Consider the following 19,187-nt stretch of genomic DNA (forward strand, 5'->3'; position numbering starts at 1 on the left):
TTTTAATCTCTACACGTCAATACAACCGTCGTCGATAGAATATTGTGAGAAACAATTAATCTACTTAATTCAAAATGAGACAAGCTTTTTATGACCTAGTTCAAGACATACTGTCCTCATTCAAAAATATATAGTCAGTAGTCATTGTTTAGGTGTGCATGTTACATCGTCGACCTCATCATCACTTTCCAACAGGTGAGATGAAGGTCAAATGCGCACTTATTTTTTATAAAAAAAAATAAGGAAAACATGAAATTATTTTTTCTCTTTTACTTTAAAATATATTTAGTATGTAAGAAATCAAATAACCTATACCCAAATTTTAAAACCTTTCGCGAGAAGTGAGCAATTGGTTTTTCATAGATTCTGAAAAAATACACTTTTCGCGTTAATGCATAATTGTAAATACAGTGATGTTTTTGTTTATAGATATATTTTATTCTACATTGAATTTGGCTAGAGTATGTACGTGACACAATAGACATACAGTTAATTATGCCATGAACAATTTCGTTACGAAAACTCGCTTCCATCCCTTACTGCGGCAATGTAAATTGAACCTTAACCATCTTGATTGTAGTACTTTTTACAAGAAAAAAATATTCATTATTTATTTTCTATTTAGGAATACTGCCTGTGGCAATCCTGGTGTTATAATTTGGAGTACACTTTGAATATTAATTTATTAATTTAATCACAAAACCCTGTTCAAACAAAAATGTTCAAAAGGAAGCAAAACGGAAGCGGCTTCCACTTTGAAATTGTTTACCGGATCATTTTACCACTAAATATCAAATTTATAAAGCATGGTAGACGTTGATAAAAAACGTATAGGTATAAGACGAATATTCTCTCAGCCATTTAAAAATTATGTTTTTGTTGAATTTGATTTAATTTTTACATGAAATAAAACGTACATTATAAATTTGTCTTGTATTTGGCAATATTGTAACGTATTTATAATGCAATTTATTGGTGTTTTATAAATTGAAAGTGAAAACCAAGTTTGGACAATTAATGTAATTTTTTTGTATTGAGGATGTTTTTATGATTTTTTATTTTTTTTTTATTTAAGGAAACAAACAGTCATCAACAGAGAGGCAATAAATCAAAATTGATACACATACCGACCTAGAGTTCCATTAACAAAAACTAAAATAAGGTAATGAGCGAAACAACATCAGAATAAAAAAAAAGAAGAATATTATACAAAATAAGAAAACTTTAAAACTTAAATAATTAATGCTACTTCATTACATGTACAAGTAAAACAGAATCATTATTGACATTCACGTAAGGAGGGATCCTTACGATTGGAATGTCTTAGAAAGCTCTTAGAGAGATATATGTATATCTCTCTCAATATATATATATGAATACATCTGTGTATACCTATACGTATATATATATACACGCTGTATATTTGAAAGTAAGACATATTCATACATGTCATAGTAAATCATGTTTAAAAATTACAATAAAGGACCCGGAAAACTAACTACGGAAAATTTGAAAATTAGTGGACCCCCCAAACCAATCTTCATTGCCGAGAATTTAACTGCAAAGATGAAGCGGCTATTCTACCTTGCGCGGGTATTTGCCAATAGCAATGACTATAAATACTGCTGGTCCTCAAATGGCAAGATATTTATAAGAGCAAGAGATGGTTCTCCTTATTACATCATAAGGGCTGAAGAAGATCTAGAGAATCTGAATCAATCTAAGTGACTAGTACTTATAAGTTTAACTTGCATGCTATACCTTTTCTCACTTCAACTGTCATTTACTGACCTGTTACGGCCTATAGTGATTATTGCTCAATGTATTCGATGTTATATTTTATTTAAAACAAATGTAAAACACATGCACACATCCATATTTCAGCACTGCATCATACACAATTATTCACGCATATTACCAACAAATCTCACAAACATCATAATATCTACATCTACTATAATCTTACTACAAATAAAGAGGAGTGTCTTCATATTCACACATATTGGCTCAAATTTTAGATTATTACTAAATATTATTTCAATCGGTTTATTCAATTGTTTGTATTCAAGTGGTTATCTCTTCCACAAATTTTATGGCTGACCTTGTTAACGTTTCTTCCGAGATTGATCTCGTATCAGTCAGTAAGTCGTACAAATGCTCCCCAGAAAATGCATCATTTTTTCTCACTAATCCAAATCACTATCTAAAGACATTTCACGTAAATATAAGAAGCATAGGAAACTCAGTAAATTTTGATAATCTGCAAATTCTCTTAGATCGTATAAAATTTGGCCTTGACATTATTGTACTGTCGGAGTGTTGGTTGAGCAAGTGCCCTTTTGTTCCAAATCTATCTGGTTATACGTCATTTACCACAAAATACAATAACCAAAACGATGGTATAGTGGTTTACGTGAGAGAAACTATAACAGTCAGGGTTATTGAACCAAATATAAGCGATGCAAACTGCTTGACCCTAGAGCTTAATAATAACGTCGTAATTATTGCCATTTATCGCTCACCTTCCTACAGAAATATTGAAGACTTCACAAACTCATTAGACAATTTACTGCTCTCATTGCGTTCTTTCAAAACCATAGCTATAATTGGGGACTTGAATATAAATATCTCGCCAAATAATATCGATCAGAACTCAAACTCATACTTAAATTTACTAGCTTCACACTCCATGCTACCAGCTCATCTTTTCGCAACGCGGAACAGTAACTGTCTTGATCATCTAATTCTTAAGACTAACACACAGGCTATCACATTGATGCTGGACTCCTTGTTCACCGACCACCATCCCATTATATTTTGCTGTGCTTCATCTAGCATTAGGGAAACTGCTAGTGTTAGGACATCAAAACGTATCGATATGCAAGCTTGTTTAATTGGAGTGGAGGGCATGGATTTTTCTGATATAGAGTATAACAATGATGCCGAAAATGCGGCTCATACCCTAGTACAAAAATTATCACTCCTACTGAATACGAACACTGCCATTACTGACACTCCAAGTAGAAAACGCATTATTAAGCCCTGGATCTCACCTGGCCTATTACGCTGCATACGACATAGGGACAGACTTTATCGGAAAACAAAAAAGCAACCAAATAATGATGTCATACAGATCTCATATAAAAGGTATAAAACCTTCTGTAATAGACTGCTTAAGAAGGTGAAAAGTGATTATGAGCGCTCAGAATTTCAAAAGCGAAAAAATAACCCTAAGCAGATGTGGGACCTCATTAAACGACTTTCCAACCTGCAACAGAAGGCCTCATCATCTGATGAATTACTTTCCACGTGCACTAACCCTCAAGCTTCTGTAAACTCCATTAATTGCTACTTCGCCAGCGTAGGAATGAATTTAGCATCCGAGCTGACGTCGAATCTTCCTGATGCATCGACCCAAGTTCTTGCCAAAGAACAAGATACTTCTGTAAAGGAGTCTATGGTTGTGCTCGGCACGGACGAGGTGGAAATTGAGGAAATTATTTTGGGGCTCAAGCGGGAATGTGCTACGGGCTGGGATGGAATTCCAACCTCTTTTATTATTGATGCGAGACATGTTTTGATTCCTGTTCTTAAAAAAGTTTTTAATATGTGTCTCTCAGCTGGCATCTTTCCAACTGACTTTAAGAGAGCCTTAGTCCACCCAATTTATAAGAGTGGGGACAGACGCAGTGCAAACAATTACCGACCAATATCAGTGCTAACCACTCTGTCAAAAATTTTAGAAAAAATCTTAAATAAAAGATTAGTCAAGTACCTAAATACTAAAAATGTACTCGCTCCAAACCAATTTGGGTTTAGAGCTAACAAGTCAACTGAGGATGCAGTCTTAGAAGTAACAGGTACTATAATTGATAACACTAACTGTAAACAGACCTCACTATGTACTTTTATTGACCTCACTAAAGCATTTGACACGGTGTCTGTCCCGATCCTTATTACCAAGCTCTATAACATCGGTGTCAGAGGTGTCGTGCTGGATATTTTTAAAAGTTACCTTAGTGGTAGAAGTCAGCGCATCAAAATTGGTACCCACATTAGTCAGGATGAACCTATCACATACGGTGTTCCCCAAGGAAGTGTGCTTGGACCCACCCTGTTCCTCATATACGTGAACGACCTATGCCAATTGGAATTGCCAAACAGTAAAGTTGTCGCATATGCTGACGACACGGCAATTGTCACTCACGGAAAAACTTGGGAGGAAGCTCGCCAAAGTGCAGAATCCGCATTAAAATCAGTGATGATTTGGCTGACGCAAAATCTGCTTACAATAAATCTGAGCAAAACAAAATTCATTACTTTTTCGCCTAAGCTCTCGACACAACCTGATGCAACCTTTATTCTAAAGGCTCATAAATGTGGGACATACCCCAAAGGCCCATGCTCCTGTGATGCAATATCTCGTGAGCGCAACATTAAGTATCTTGGGGTAACATTAGATAGTGTTTTATCGTGGAACGAACACATAAAAGTCGTCACAGCGCGGGTAAGAAAGCTTATTTTCGTTTTTAGTAGACTGCGTGCTGGTGCTGATCCGTTTATCCTTAGAACAGCCTACTTTGCCCTTGCGCAGTCTATTATTAACTATTGCATAACGGTTTGGGGTTCCTGCGGTAAAACAAAGATCTTGCCACTTGAAAGATCTCAGAGAGCTGTCTTGAAGGTTATGGCATCCAAACCAATCAGATACCCCACTAAATTAATTTACAACTTCTGGGAAGTACTCTCGGTTCGGAAACTGTTTGTCTTAGGTGTTATTCTGCGCCAACACAGAGCTGTCCCTTACAACCCAACCTCTCTCAAAAGTAAAAGACGGCACGACAAAGTATGCCTGACTCAAAAGTGTAGAATAGAGCAGGTCAAACACCATTTCAATTATCTAGCACCCCTCCTCTACAATAAAATCAATAAAGAATTAAATATATATCCCTTGAACACATATAGATGTAAAACTATTCTGAATGCGTGGCTTCTGAACCTAGATTATGATGATGTGGAATCCTTAGTTAAATAACTAATGCGAATTAAAATTCTCTCTCTCTCTCTCACACACACACACACACACACACTCACACATACACACACACACACAACCTACAGAGTACTAATTCATGATAAGTTGTTATGATAAAAATTACGTTCTATAACATAAATTATAAATGTCTGTAACGTCTGTCCTAGAGGCGGGCGCTAATGATTGCGACACAGTCCTCGACTACTGCGGTCATTAACGCTTAACATTTTTGTATATCTACTTTAAGTTTTGGTTACAAATAAAGATTTTTATTATTATTATTATTATTATTATGTTACAACTTAACATAGATTAAAATAAAATTAGGATATGGGATAGAACAAAAAATAAATCAACAAATGTCTTTTGAAGTGTCCACAGGAATAAACCGTTTCCCTTTACGCTTGATTTCGAGTGCAATAGGAATACTACCAACTACATATATATGTATATTATGTATGTGTGTGTGTACATATTTTATAACATTGAGTGACGGAACGCACAAGTCGTGCGTCTGATGGTAAGCAACACGCCTGTCCGTAACAGTGCCACTGAGAGCTTTAAATTGCAAAGATCTGAGGGGCATTACCACTGCGCCCGTCACCCTGAGACATAAGTTGACAAGGTCCATGTGCTTGTAATTTCACCAGCACCCTTACCCTTCAAAACCTGAATACTGTAATGCTGACATTATTACTTAGAGGCAGAAATAGGCAAAGTGGCAGTACTACCCTGGACGAACTCCTTCACAAGGATCTCTACTGTTACTAAATATCGATATATTTATATCGGGTTTGATACGCGGTAGGACCAATTGGGGACTGAAAATGGTTCTGGTCTGGGTGTTCTGGGATATGCTCCAGAGTGAATTCCGTTGGTCTGGTGCTCATAGTATAGGGAGTCCCCTATTTCGAGACCAAGCACTTATTGTGGTTGTCTGGCATATTATAATCTTTATTATTATTATGTATATAGTGCAACAAAAACGTTAAGTCAGCTCGTAATAATTTTTTCATCACACTCGCTCGTAAATAGTATGATTTCATGGTGGCTAACATGAGTATATAACGCCCCGTAAAAAAACCCTTGGGCCTTTTTTCTTCCCATTACAGCCATGGTAGGTAAGGTGTTTTTTAATTGTAAAACGACATCTTCCTTATAGGTCGGGTTCAAGTTCAAGCAAGGAGGTTACTTAAGTCCAAAACTGAAAAATTCGTTTAAAATGTTATCTAAACAGAAATTTTATTGCATATCACCCACATATTACTTAAATACTCATTATTACGAATTTCTTTTATTCGATTTTTATTATTTTCTGGCCGTATACAGCTTTGCATTTTGCAACATTTTAGTTCGAGTTGTACTGTCTATGAAAAACTAGCTAGTTCGCTATCTATTGATAAAAAAGAACATAAAATTCTCCATTTGCAGAATCCACATTGTTGTTGTGTTGTGAACTATATTTATTCGTACAAGAAATTAACTGACAGTAAAAAATACAAAACTCGAGTTTTAAAGCTCGGGTTTCTAGCAGACCCACGTTATGAATTTCTTACTTCCTATAATAAAAAAAATAAAAAAAATATAATAATACTGTCCTTAATGTACTATTATTCTAATGACAACAACCGTCTTTAGCGAGCAAAATTATAGTTTCACAGAGCACGGTCAACCGAAAATGTATGTAAATAAAATGTTTATTTATTTATTGCATCATTAACAATATGGATTACGTCCCATATTAATCCCTTGTTAGTGGATTACTGTCAGATCGCAGCAATAAATATAAATAGGTTTCCACGAATTTATATTTTCTTGTACATAATAAATAATAAATCGTATTCTGAATAATAAAACGACAAAATTCGAGAAGTAACATTTTCGGTAAATTTACGAAATAATGCTTTTTGTTGTTACCATGAATTTCATTGGCACTTAATGCTTTTGATAAATCTCTTAGTTACACCGTGTGCGGATCCAATAAAGTTAAAAGTATTGTCATTCGCTCAAACTTTCATGCTAATCACGATACAAAACAGCGTAGTCGGGTATGTAGTACCATTTGGTACACCAGATGTCGCGACAAGTACTAACTGGCTATTTTTATAACTAATTTGTTTTACATAGACAAGCTGCAATTCATAAAAACTACTTAAATTTCTAATAATAACAAACAAATCAACTAGATGGCGCTTATTGCACGGATTTATATTGACAGTACCAGCTATTCTTTAATTTTGTTTAGGATTACCGCCATCTATCCATATTAGGAAGCGTTAATTTATAAATTAGTTTGTAACACACAATGCCATCTATTGACATGCATATTTGTCAAACATCGAATTTGCTTAACAATAAAACTAAAACTAAATAAGATATTATTATTATTATGTTTTCTACACATTGGAAATTAAACTAGTTTTTCGGATCTAACTCCGGTCAGCCGTGACTATCGGACCTGTAAAAAAAGTTAAAGATTGGATTGTTCGAAATAACGCACACACTCATAACCCGCTCTAGAAAAAGTTATGGACACACTTAAACTCACGAAAGAAATGTAGACTGTACAAATATTTTTACCGGCCCGGGAATCGAATCCGGTACCTTTGCGTCGCAGACCAGCATATCGTTCGGCAACAGAGATCCGAAAAACAGTTTCATTTCCGATATACGTAATGAACAATCGAATATTAGTAATAATAAAATTATGATAAAAAAAAAATGAATATTAGACAACATCATATACGTTGCTCTGATCCCAAAGTGGAAATCGGAAACAACGGCGGTACCACAAAACCCAGATCCAAGACAATATAGAAAATTTCATTTCTACATTGACCCAGACGGGTATTGAACCCGGGACATCAGAGATGGCTACACCATGAAAAACCCACATAACAATAAATAGCTTAGTTAGTTAGTGTCTAGCGCGTGCCAATTATAGGTCTCGAAAGACCTATCTGATCTCAGTCTACCATTTTCGCTTTGTATGGCATAGTTGCATCATTCATTAGTCCAAATTCTCTAAAATCCTAGAAACTGACCTTATTGTGTTGTTTTGGAGTGCAAAAATGATAGCCACACCAAAAATATTGCTCGCGGTGTTATTGCATATCATCGGAAAGTCTATTTTAATAAATTTTCAGTTTCCCGTTAATCGAAATAATTTTTTGTTACAAGAACCGAAAATAAAGTTTATACCCCAGCAATATGATCGCTTCTTGTTTGGAGAACTAAATTAATAACTCCAATTTGTCGCGGTTCAGAAATTAACCGCTAGAAATTTCAATATAGTATCAAAACGTCGTCACTTGTAATAATAGGTATTGATGATATGATAGTAATGATGCATATCATTGTTAGTTCAGTACCATTGATGATATGCCAACAGGGCGAAGTTTAAATTATATTAGCAATCCAGAATTTGTTATTCCTTTTAAATTTGAAACTACGACCAATCAATATCAAGATTTTGTAGTAAATTAAAAATTTGTGAGTTTTGGCGACATCGGTTCTGATAGTAATCGAGGCCTAAGGGACTTCCAATTTTTTTTCTTCCGTGTGAAAAGCGCTGTGCAAACCATTCGACCTCTGTTGTCGAGGTCGTCAATTGAATATTGATAAGTATTTTTCACCACGACCCAAAACGTTTAAAGCTTTTTCCTGTGTTTGGGAGTCTTAACTCTCGTTCTCGTAGGAAGTGTCATTCGCAACATGCGTGTTTTCATTTGGTCGAGTATTGCTTATTTGACAGTAATCGTTTCGGACGGCGAACGAGAGTATAGAGCCTGCTGTTTAAATATCATTAGCTTCTTTTCCAGTTAGCTCAGGAATCTCGACCTTACAATGTGTCGAGGCATTTTTAAATGTTTAATTTAAGTTTTTTTTATAACTTTTATGAATTATATTTGCTCGATCATCTCAACCCACCTCCAGCACACCAGCAAGAGGGCTGGCGATAAAGTAACAGTAGAGCTTGTGAAAGAGTTCGTCCTAGGAAGTGAGTATTACTGGGTGCTGGTGAAATTTCAGGCACATGGAACTTGTCAACTTGTCTCAGGGTGATGGGCACGTTGGCAGTGCCCCTCAGATTTTTGTGTTTTAAAGCTTGAATGGCGCTGCAACTGTTGTGGATAGGTGTGTCGTTTACCACCAGACACACGACTTGTTCGTCCCGTCACATAGCATCATAAAAAAGTGTAATAAGTACAAGGAACTTGGCTCCGACTACCTATTCGCACCCTTCGGAGTTGAAACCCTTGGCTCGTAGGATTTCGATGCCCTTCATCTGTACAAAATTTATCTAAAAAATGAACTGACTGGGAAACCTAAGAGCCGGCTACTTTGGCTTTACTACAGCTACCTTGCCCAACGCATTAGTATAGTTATACAAAGGGGGAAACGCTGCGCCAGAAGCATCTTGGGCGCCTAGCCGAGGGGACCCACTTTTATGACACATTTTTTTATGAATACATATAAGTTGTTAGTATTTAAGTTTTTATTGTACCTTACCTGAATGTTTGACCTTATTGTCTAATAAATTATATTTTTCTCTTTTTCAGGTACTGGATCTCAATTGAAAGCTGGTACTCATGTTTAATTTATCTAAAAGTGTAGATAGGGTATTAAAAAAAGTTTGCAAGTGTTTAACAATCTTTTATTGTGGTTAAAATTAAAAAAGTGACTATTGAAAAAAAGACGTTTTTAAGTAAATGTTAAAATTTTTATTATATAATATTAAAGTTATGATTATCTCAAAGAATGTCAAAGGAGCCTAAAATTTAAAAGCTTTAAGTGTCAAAGAAAATCTTATAAGTTGTCTAGATTAATTACTTTTTAAATGTTCTCATACTTTTGTAGGTTCTAGTTTTAAGTTATGTTAAGGTTTTGTTAAGACTGAAATTCTGAATAATTTTATGTGTAACTATGTTAACTTAGGGTATCAATGTATAACATGCAAACTGTAATAATTTTTTAAAACAATTTTTAATCTTCTCGTATAATGATTTTAAATTTTGTAAATTTACAGACAGCTTGCAAAATAAGAATTGATATTTTTATAAGTTATCATGTAATTTTTTTTACACTTTAAGGTTTTAGTTAGTTAAAATTTATGTAACTTTGTAAATATGTTTTCTTTTTAATAAATGAACTTTTGAATGTCACTTTCTTACGCTTATAAATTGTTTTTAAAATTATGTTGCAATCGTTGTAAATCCACTTGTATCTGCCATCGTTGGTAGGTTCTTTTGTAAAGCGTTATACAAAATTTCGATTAACCTGTTTGTCATTAAATAATTAACCAACAATGGATCTGTACCAACATCACAAAGATTTTCATTCTCTGTTATAAAACTTTTAACAAGTTTACTGCTTTGCATGTCATTCAAAATAATAAATACAAACATGTAGGATCAGCCGCCGTCGGTATGCGTACGGACGAGTTCGGAAGTCGGTCGGAGTTAATTTTGTTGAATATTACTTATTTGTTTCGGACGGATGTCGGACGGAGATCGACAGTAGCGCCCCTGATTCATTGCCAACTCGTGCCGAGCCGCGTTCGTACGAACTGATGCGAACCGCATAACATCGTTTTCGCTCTTACGTTCATGGACATAAGCTTTTTCTGCCCCGCCATTGACTTACAATTATATGGACGTCGGGTCCGCGCTAAAAAGTGTCCGCACTTGTAAGGCGCTAAAATCGTATACAGAGCGCGACACTCCGCTTTAGTCTTCACTTGTTCTACTGACAGCGCGATACTGCGATGACATTACAATTTAAATTTCGAATAGGTTGACTTGGGACATTTTTTTCGTGGTTTTTGTATTAGACCCGTCGTCCATTTATTTGTAAGTCAATGTTTCCCGCTTAATGCGATTCTGCGTTAATTAGCGTGGTGACTCCCTATACTTTAACTTCGCTGTTACGTTACGTACATTAGTAAATAAATATTTAGTAGAAATACCTCTCGCTAACGATGAAGGACAACATTGTGATGAAACTTGCACATCGAATACGGTTCAAAACCCTTGGAAAATGTTTTCCCAACTAGGCCATGTACTTTCGTTCTCCATCCTACATCCGTCCGAAGCAATTACTGTCAAATAAGTAATACTCGACTAAATTAAAAGGCGCATGATGCGAATGAAGCTTCTTGACATTGTTTTTTTTAATTTAGTCAAGTATTACTTATTTGACAGTAATTGTTTCGGACGGCTGTCGGACGGAGAACGAGAGTAGACCCACAGGCCCTGTAGGTACAGTCAAGAGCACGTCAAGCATGACACTTTGTACTTTGGATCTTTCTTATCGTAAGCGGCATAGAGTTGGATTTAAATTTTAAGTGTCATGCTTCACGTGTTCTTGACCCTGTACCTACAACAAAAGACAATGTCAAGTATGAAGCTTCATTCGCATCACGCGTCTTTTCATTTGGTCGAGTATTGCTTATTTGACAGTAATTGTTTCGGACGGCTGTCTGACGAAGAACTAGATTAGACACCCAGCACTGTGCCAACGTGGCGCTCTATGGTCTGAACTAGGGATGCACGATTTTTTGTTTTGAATCGAATTTTTGGATCGTATGCACTTGAATTGAACTCTAAAATTTCGGTTGAAAAGAAATAATAATTTTGACAGCCTATTTGGCTTCAGTCGATTACGACTTTCATTTGGTGATACTAGCCAGTGTGAAAAGAAGTTCAGATGGCACAGAAGTATCGACAATTGCCAAATATTGTAGACTTATTGTACTTAGATGTTGCCAAACTGCTTTTCTTGCAGCTCAATATAAAATAGGGGTTCATCAGATAGAGGCTGTTTGGTTTAAATTATTAATACGATCTAGAAGATTAGATTCACCTTAGTGTAGAGTCGATTTACTTATAAATCGCATTGAAATGAATCGATACAAAAAATCGCTACATCGTATACACTTAAATGGATCTTCATAAAAATCTCGAATCGTAATGTGCATCCCTAGTCTAAACACCCTCCTTTGTATGTAAATTTTAGATTAGGTTCTGTTTATCATCAGAAGAGCTCTAAGCATTAAACGTGAGTTTAACACTTCTTTGAAGAAATTGCATTACTGTATACGCTTTCTGGCACAGGCGCATCGAGAATTTGATTTTGGTGTAATGCTTCGCCTTGAGTGTCTACGAGGCTGCTCCCCCGATGTACTATACAACCATAATTATATTTGTCAATTTGTACATTTAACAGTACTGCTAATTTAAGTCTTTAAAACATTTTTACGGAACTACGTTGATAGTGCTTTAAGATCTATGAATAAAAATGTTTTTCGATAACACTTTGTTTCATTTATTCTTGAATATAGAAGTTTCTTTTACGTTGAATCGTAAGCACAATAAAACAAAAACAATATTGAACTTGTAGCCAGGCAACTTGAAACCATAGATACATAGATAGATATACACTTTATTTCTCACACATAAGAACAAAAACTGGTACATAAACAACTTAAAAGTTATGTGGGCGAAGGTGGCGTTATCGCTAAGAGCGATCTCTTCAATTTGACGGTGATACCTCCAGTTTTGATGCACGTTATTAAATTATGATCCTAAAACGTCGCTTTGTAGGACTCTCGAGCCCAATGAGACTCATATCTGTTAATACGGTAAAAAAATGAGTTTATTCAGTAATTCGCCTATTATATTCATAATACTTTAAAGAGGAAGTAAAAGCACAAAGTGTGAAGACAATGAACGCTGAATTACAAGATGAAAGATCAAAGTGGTGTAAACAATAGGATGCCGTCGCGTCACTCTATGGCACTTACACCTTCTGATCTCGAGGGTACTTCTACGTGTGACAAGGAAATTAGATGATTGAACAGCACTGTTTTCATATTTATAGGGAGACTGAATTACTATGTACAGCATTGTAGAATTATGGACAATAATTCAGGGACTTATAATTTGGATTCTGAACTAAAACTCTTAGAATTTTTTTATACGTTTCTATTATCGTATTTTATTATCTTCTAGGATGAAATCGAACAAACCAACCTAACGGAAATTATGACTAATCGTGCAAAAATCACAAAAACCTTAGCGTTCAAAACGTTGATATTATCGTGATAGCTTTTGATATACTTTATGTTACAATTGTGGTATCTGATATTGGAGGTAATTTTGGACTTCAGCTCTTTTCATGGCCCTCCACTTGCGGTGAGACGCGACGGAAGCAGTTTCAGGTACTTGAGCAGACAAGTACCGTTGAAGATTATTAATTTGCTTTTTATGACAAACGAATTCTTTGTATTTGTTCAAAATTCAAACTGGGTTTTACTTAACCGTTTGGTGGTATTGGCGCAAACTGGAATTTTGTTCCAATATTTATCTACGTTAAGAACAAGTTTTGTACAAATCAAAGCAGTGCTTTTATAACTTTTGTATAACCTTGGTAAAACTTTATTTAATTGTCTAGTATATTTGGAAGAGAAAACTACCAGCGCTTTATTATCAGGAATTACAGAAAACTAGGTTTAGGATTCTAACGAAGAAAGGGTTTTGGTTTGCGTTTTTAGAATCAAAGGGATACATTTGTAAGGATACTTCTATTAATCCTTTCTATATCATGAATTTCGATTTGTGTTTAAAGCTGTTCAGGCAAATTGCTTAGATCACATAAATTGTCAATTAGAAGGTCAAATTTGGAGGTCGTCATTGCCTTCTTCTAATATTGGAGGAGTTGATTCCGTTTTCACTTCAATCTGCTTTTCTCCTCCAAGAAAAAAATTATGTTATAACCGGAATAATTGTAATATTTTTGGTTTATATCTTCCTTGCACAACTTGTTGGTTTACTGCTAAAAATAAAATCCTTTTAGATCATAATTTTCACTGACCTTGATTCTCAAAGTAGGGTAACTGGGTACATGAGTGCCAGTGTGAACCAGAATAAACAACTTTACACTAAACGAACGACTATATTTTTAAGTATATGAATTTAAACAATATTAAAACATGAAATATGAATAAAAGTAAATTAGTAAATAAATAGCTGGAGCGAACGATATGGACAGTATGGGAAAAAATAGAAAAGGAGTGAGAAAAAGAACAGAAATATACCTATTTACGTTTAATTTATGTAATACATAAATTAAACGCAATAAAAATACAGCACATGACAGTGACAATCAAAGATAATAAAAAAAAAACGAGAATTTGGCAAAGAATATGAAAAAGCAAGGAGTTAAACTTAGAGGATGGAAAAAAAATTAGTTAAATAGCAATATATAGCGACAGTTATTACGAGGATAAACTCTGTCACGAGAAACTCCTTCTTGATTATTAACTATTTTACCAAAACATTGTGATTGAACTCATTTATTTTTTCCTAAATGTAACGTAATCTTAACCAACAGTTTTCCAGTTATAAAATTAACAGTTAATATTAAAAAACACACAGCGTTGCAAACGCAGCGTCAAGCCGAGCCAAAATTACACCACCGCACAGTGAATCAATTATGACATAATTGCGCAAAACACAATGTATGCAGACGGAAGTGGTGTAGCGGCCATTTCCCGGTTCCTCTCGTTTTATTTAGTTTAAATTATTATGAACTCTGACTTGGTTATTTTCATCCACTGTGTTGTTTATATTATATATGTATACGTAGGGTTATTAGTAACCTCGCAAGACTGTTGGCATTATGCTAACATTATAAAATGGGTGTTCTGGGACTGAAGTACTCATAGTACTGAGAATTCCCTAGTTTCAGACCTGGCAATTATTGCGGTAGTTCCATGACTTTTTATAAAACATAAAACGTTGCATTTATTGAGATTTTTTTGTAATATTACTCTGCTAGTTTGATGTAATTATTAATATAAAGATTGAGCACTTAAAAAAATTCCTTCAATTCGGCTGGATTTGAACCGATATCTTCTAGTAAACAGTGCCAGACGCTATGCCAACTAAGCCACGGAACCAACCAGCGGACCTCATGAATTTTTCTATGTGCTTGACGGATTTGGTTTTCAGTGACTTTTTAGTGGTAGCGCCATCTATGAGAAATATATGAAAGTATTTCGTCACCCAGTTAGGTAACTTTACCTATTAGAGAGATGTCGCTATGATCTGTAATTAGATTTGGCACGATTTGCTAGAAGACGTCGGTTCGAATCCGGCCGAATCGAAGGAATTTTTTCTCAGTGTTCGATCTTTGTATTAATAATTATAACGCCACTAGCTTTGATCCAACACACAGAAAAATGACATCTTTCCTATTTCTGTCACCATAGCAGTAATGTGAGCATTACTGTGTTCTGGTTTAGAAGGGTAAGAGTGCTGGTGAAATTCAGGCACATCAGGCGTGTCACTTGGTATTAGAAAAATAAGGTGGCTTTACTTCCCTGGACGAACTCTACAACGACTATTTTCTACTGCTACTAAAATTTCTTTTATTATATGTCTTCAATTTTCTTATGACGTGGTCAAAGTAACATATTCTCTATAGTCCCCAATAAGGCTCGATTTTCTTTGGATCGCAGATATACCTACTTAGGTAATCATTAAATGTTCCAAGAAATAAGAAACTCTATCTCTATTCACATAATGTCCACAGCAACATAGCAGGGAGGTTGGCGATCGAAATAAACTTGATATCTCATTAGATATAACACAGGGACCCGCTACTGCCCATCGCTTTGATTTATTTGGTATATTTTCTATAACATCAAAGCAAATGTAATATAATGTTTCTGTCCATAACAAGTAATAACATAGCAAAGTAATTTAGTAATTAATTATATTTTTCCTACAAACTGCGTTATAAATAGAATATGCTGGTGAAACTACACGCACATGTGACATGGGGTGACGGGCGCAGTGACAGTTGCCCTTAGGTGTTTTCAATTTAAAGCTCTGGGTGGCACTTCCACTGCTATAAACACGCTTGTCGCTTATCACTATAACTTCGTATCATAAAATCAACGAGTACCCAGATACCCACATACCCAGAAATAGAGACGAAATGTCATTTAATTTGTTTGACAACTGTTCTGCCAAAGCATTACGGTGACAACTGCATTCTGATTGGCCAGCCCGAATTCGAAACAATTGATGCGTGTCGTCAATTATTTCACTTCAAACGACCAGTTTAACTTGAGCTTTGCTGTGTCAGACAATTCAACGAATGAAAAGTGATTCAGTTTGTTTTGTAAATAGATGTTTTGCTGTTCCTACACTACCGTATGAAACAGCTCCCCATCGTTAGAGATATTATCTTTATTAGAATAAATACACAATATTTTTGGAATATACGGAGACGTACTCACAGATCAGTTGTTGGCGCTGTACTATTTCAGCGTTCTAATTTGTGATTTCTGTGCAAACGAGAGTTGATATTTAAAATTGATATAAGGCCCATTTGCATGATAAGTTGCCAGGGATGGATAGCCCTTATTTCGTCTCAAGTTCTGGTTATATACTCGATGCATAAAATAAACCCGGGTCAAATTCCGCCGGAAGCAAAGAATGTTCGACATTCAAATAAACAAGATGATCGCCATACAAATTCATCAAAGTCATCTATCTCGGAAAAGTTATAGAGTAACTAGAGAGGCTCGTATTAAATAAAGAATATATTTGAGGCGAAATATCGAAAATTTTGTTTTAGCTAAGTCCATCCTGCCTTTTATCATACAAGAGAATCGTGCAGGTGCAGAGCTGTACAAATTTGAAAGGAGTGTTTACCTTCAATCTCGACGGCGCCCGACGGCCATGAAAATAAGATTATACAGCCCCGTAGCCGTTCCCACGTCTTGATTAAGTTTTCATTAGATGCAGTTGTGAATATCCTGGCACAAAGCGGAAGATTTCCTTTTGTTATTTAAAGAAGAGTAGACGATAAAAGAATTAAAATAATTTTTTTTTTTTTTCTAACTAGGACCACAAGTAAAATAAGAAGATCTTGCCCGACTGTGGAAGGCGACGCGGACTGTTCATGCAATGAGCCATCGCGTATACAACCACCTACCTGTCTATATGTCTATATGGCTGGTGGATTAGCCCTTTCTTTAATTTACAGGATTTTATTGTATGTACCTAGGTACTATTTTTCTTTAATATCAGTTTATAATGCTATATTTAATTATAATTCAATACATTTATTTATTTTTCTCAAGCATGCTCGGAAATGTTTGCATTACTTTCAAAAAACGAACACGGAAAATTTGTCATTTATGGACCGTGTGACTCAAATGCGACTTCTTCCCGGCCAAGGCCTGTAAAGTATGTATGAAAATTCATTACCGTCCACTTCTCTAAACTTTTAAATTTACCTACTAAGTAGACAGGCAAAAGAAAAACTCTATATAACTCTATATATAGCCAACTCTCCTGTGTTTGTATTTGTGAGAATTAAAGCTACTATATATGATAATATATATGATACATTAATATTTTTTTGCTTTTTCTATTATACATATTACACCCTTTAGTATTTTATTATTTCTTCAGATTGTTTGAGAAAAATACTGTACATGCCTCCGCGAGCACGGGGATTGCTTGACTCATACTCGTCCAGCAATTCCTTAATCCTCGGCTTCTGCAATAATGTACTATTATATTCTCGTTGACATTGAAGGTACTAAATTGACATGTAATGGATAAGTAATTGTGATTAAGCTGTTTAGTAGTAGTAGAGCCCCTTGTGAAAGTATTCGGCCAGGAAGTAGGTACCTTATCAGACCATTACTGCCGTCAAGCGGTAATGTGAACATTAATTACTCTGCTGGTGAAATGACAAGTGAAGTGAAGACTTGTGAACTTATATGTCTTACGTGCTAGCGAGTGCGCGTATGAGCGTGAGAGAGTGTGTTTGCTTGTGTATGTATAAAGAGGACTGAAGTATGTAAATAAAATCAAAATCGTGACTTATATGTAATTTCTACATTGTTTAATCGCAACAATTTAGAAAAAATGTTTATTAGGGTGTACAGAGTCTTAATTCTACCATTAATTTTACATAAATCTTCCTAATTGAATACCTAGGTGATAGATGCGATTGCCATTAAGGATCAAGTGAATCTACACCAATAAATATTGGAACGAAAAATTGTAACGATCGAGATGTTGAATAAAATCTGTTACATTTTATATCCATTGATTTCGCGGTAACATAAAATTCTTGTATTATTGAAATATTTTGTTTCAATTCTCGAAGTTTATGAAAGTCAGACAATGGAAATTTGCTATTTGCAAAGAACTTTGTAGTTTTTATGTTCCATTCTTTTCATTGTATATTTCTGTTTAGTTGAGTTCGTAGGTGGGTGCACATTCTGAAGTTTACGAGTATAAGGCTAAACTAAAACTTTATTTTTAAAAACAAAAAAGTATTGTATGGTTTTGTGACATCGAATACTTTGCTCTACCTTTGTTTCTTACATTCTAATTACGGTATACTTTTTGAAAAACTTGGAAAAATAAAAGACAATTTCTTAAATGCCTTTTATAAAAAAAAAAAAGAAAAAGAGATATGTATGCCGAGGTCCACCTCTTCCTAGGTCTCCATCCACATTATTATTAGTATTTTCATCAATCACTTTATCTTCAATTGATTGACTGACCATGTAGAGCTGCCATGGCCGAGTAGGGCTAAAAATCAGGGTTGAAACCATTGCAAATTGATTTTAACATTTTCCTGAGCTCGTGTCCATTACACACGTAAATTATTGTTTCTATTTTGATTTAATTTTTTTTATAATTATTGTGATTACTGTTAATTATTTCTGTAAATTGTATAAAAAAATTATTTTCTCATTTCTGTAAATTATTATTATTTTTTGCTATGTGTGTGAAAATAAATGATTTACATTTGTGCCGGCAAACTACCAACATTCATTTCTAAATGACCAAACCATTGAAGCATTCCCATCTCCAGGATGGAGATGGAGATGGTCACTACATCATCTTTCATACCACAACACCTCTTATAGTTTTGAGTAATCGAATACTGATACTTGGCTCCAAGAAATATTGCAAAATTAGTATGCATTTTTAAGAGCATGGAAGGATAGGAGACAATTTTTAATGTCTTTTAATGCGTCTTCCGTAAGAATTGACAATCACTTTCTGTAATTTTTTATAATAAACGCAGGATTATCAAAATCCAAAGATTC

General features: G+C 34.9%; 1 protein-coding gene across 1 annotated transcript in view; it reads left to right on the forward strand.

The window, feature by feature from the left end:
* LOC113233523 (irregular chiasm C-roughest protein-like) overlaps window positions 1–10,006 on the forward strand; it is a 111,353-nt gene extending 101,347 nt beyond the window's left edge. The window contains exon 21 of the mRNA XM_026468645.1: window positions 9,598–10,006. Within this exon, the coding sequence (XP_026324430.1) occupies window positions 9,598–9,635 (38 nt within the window). The 3' untranslated portion in view covers window positions 9,636–10,006. The remainder of the gene's footprint in view (window positions 1–9,597) is intronic.
* Window positions 10,007–19,187: the final 9,181 nt, after the last annotated feature.

The sequence above is a fragment of the Hyposmocoma kahamanoa genome, unplaced genomic scaffold (assembly GCF_003589595.1).
Source record: "Hyposmocoma kahamanoa isolate Upper Pololo Valley unplaced genomic scaffold, ASM358959v1 79, whole genome shotgun sequence".
Lineage (NCBI taxonomy): Eukaryota > Metazoa > Arthropoda > Insecta > Lepidoptera > Cosmopterigidae > Hyposmocoma > Hyposmocoma kahamanoa.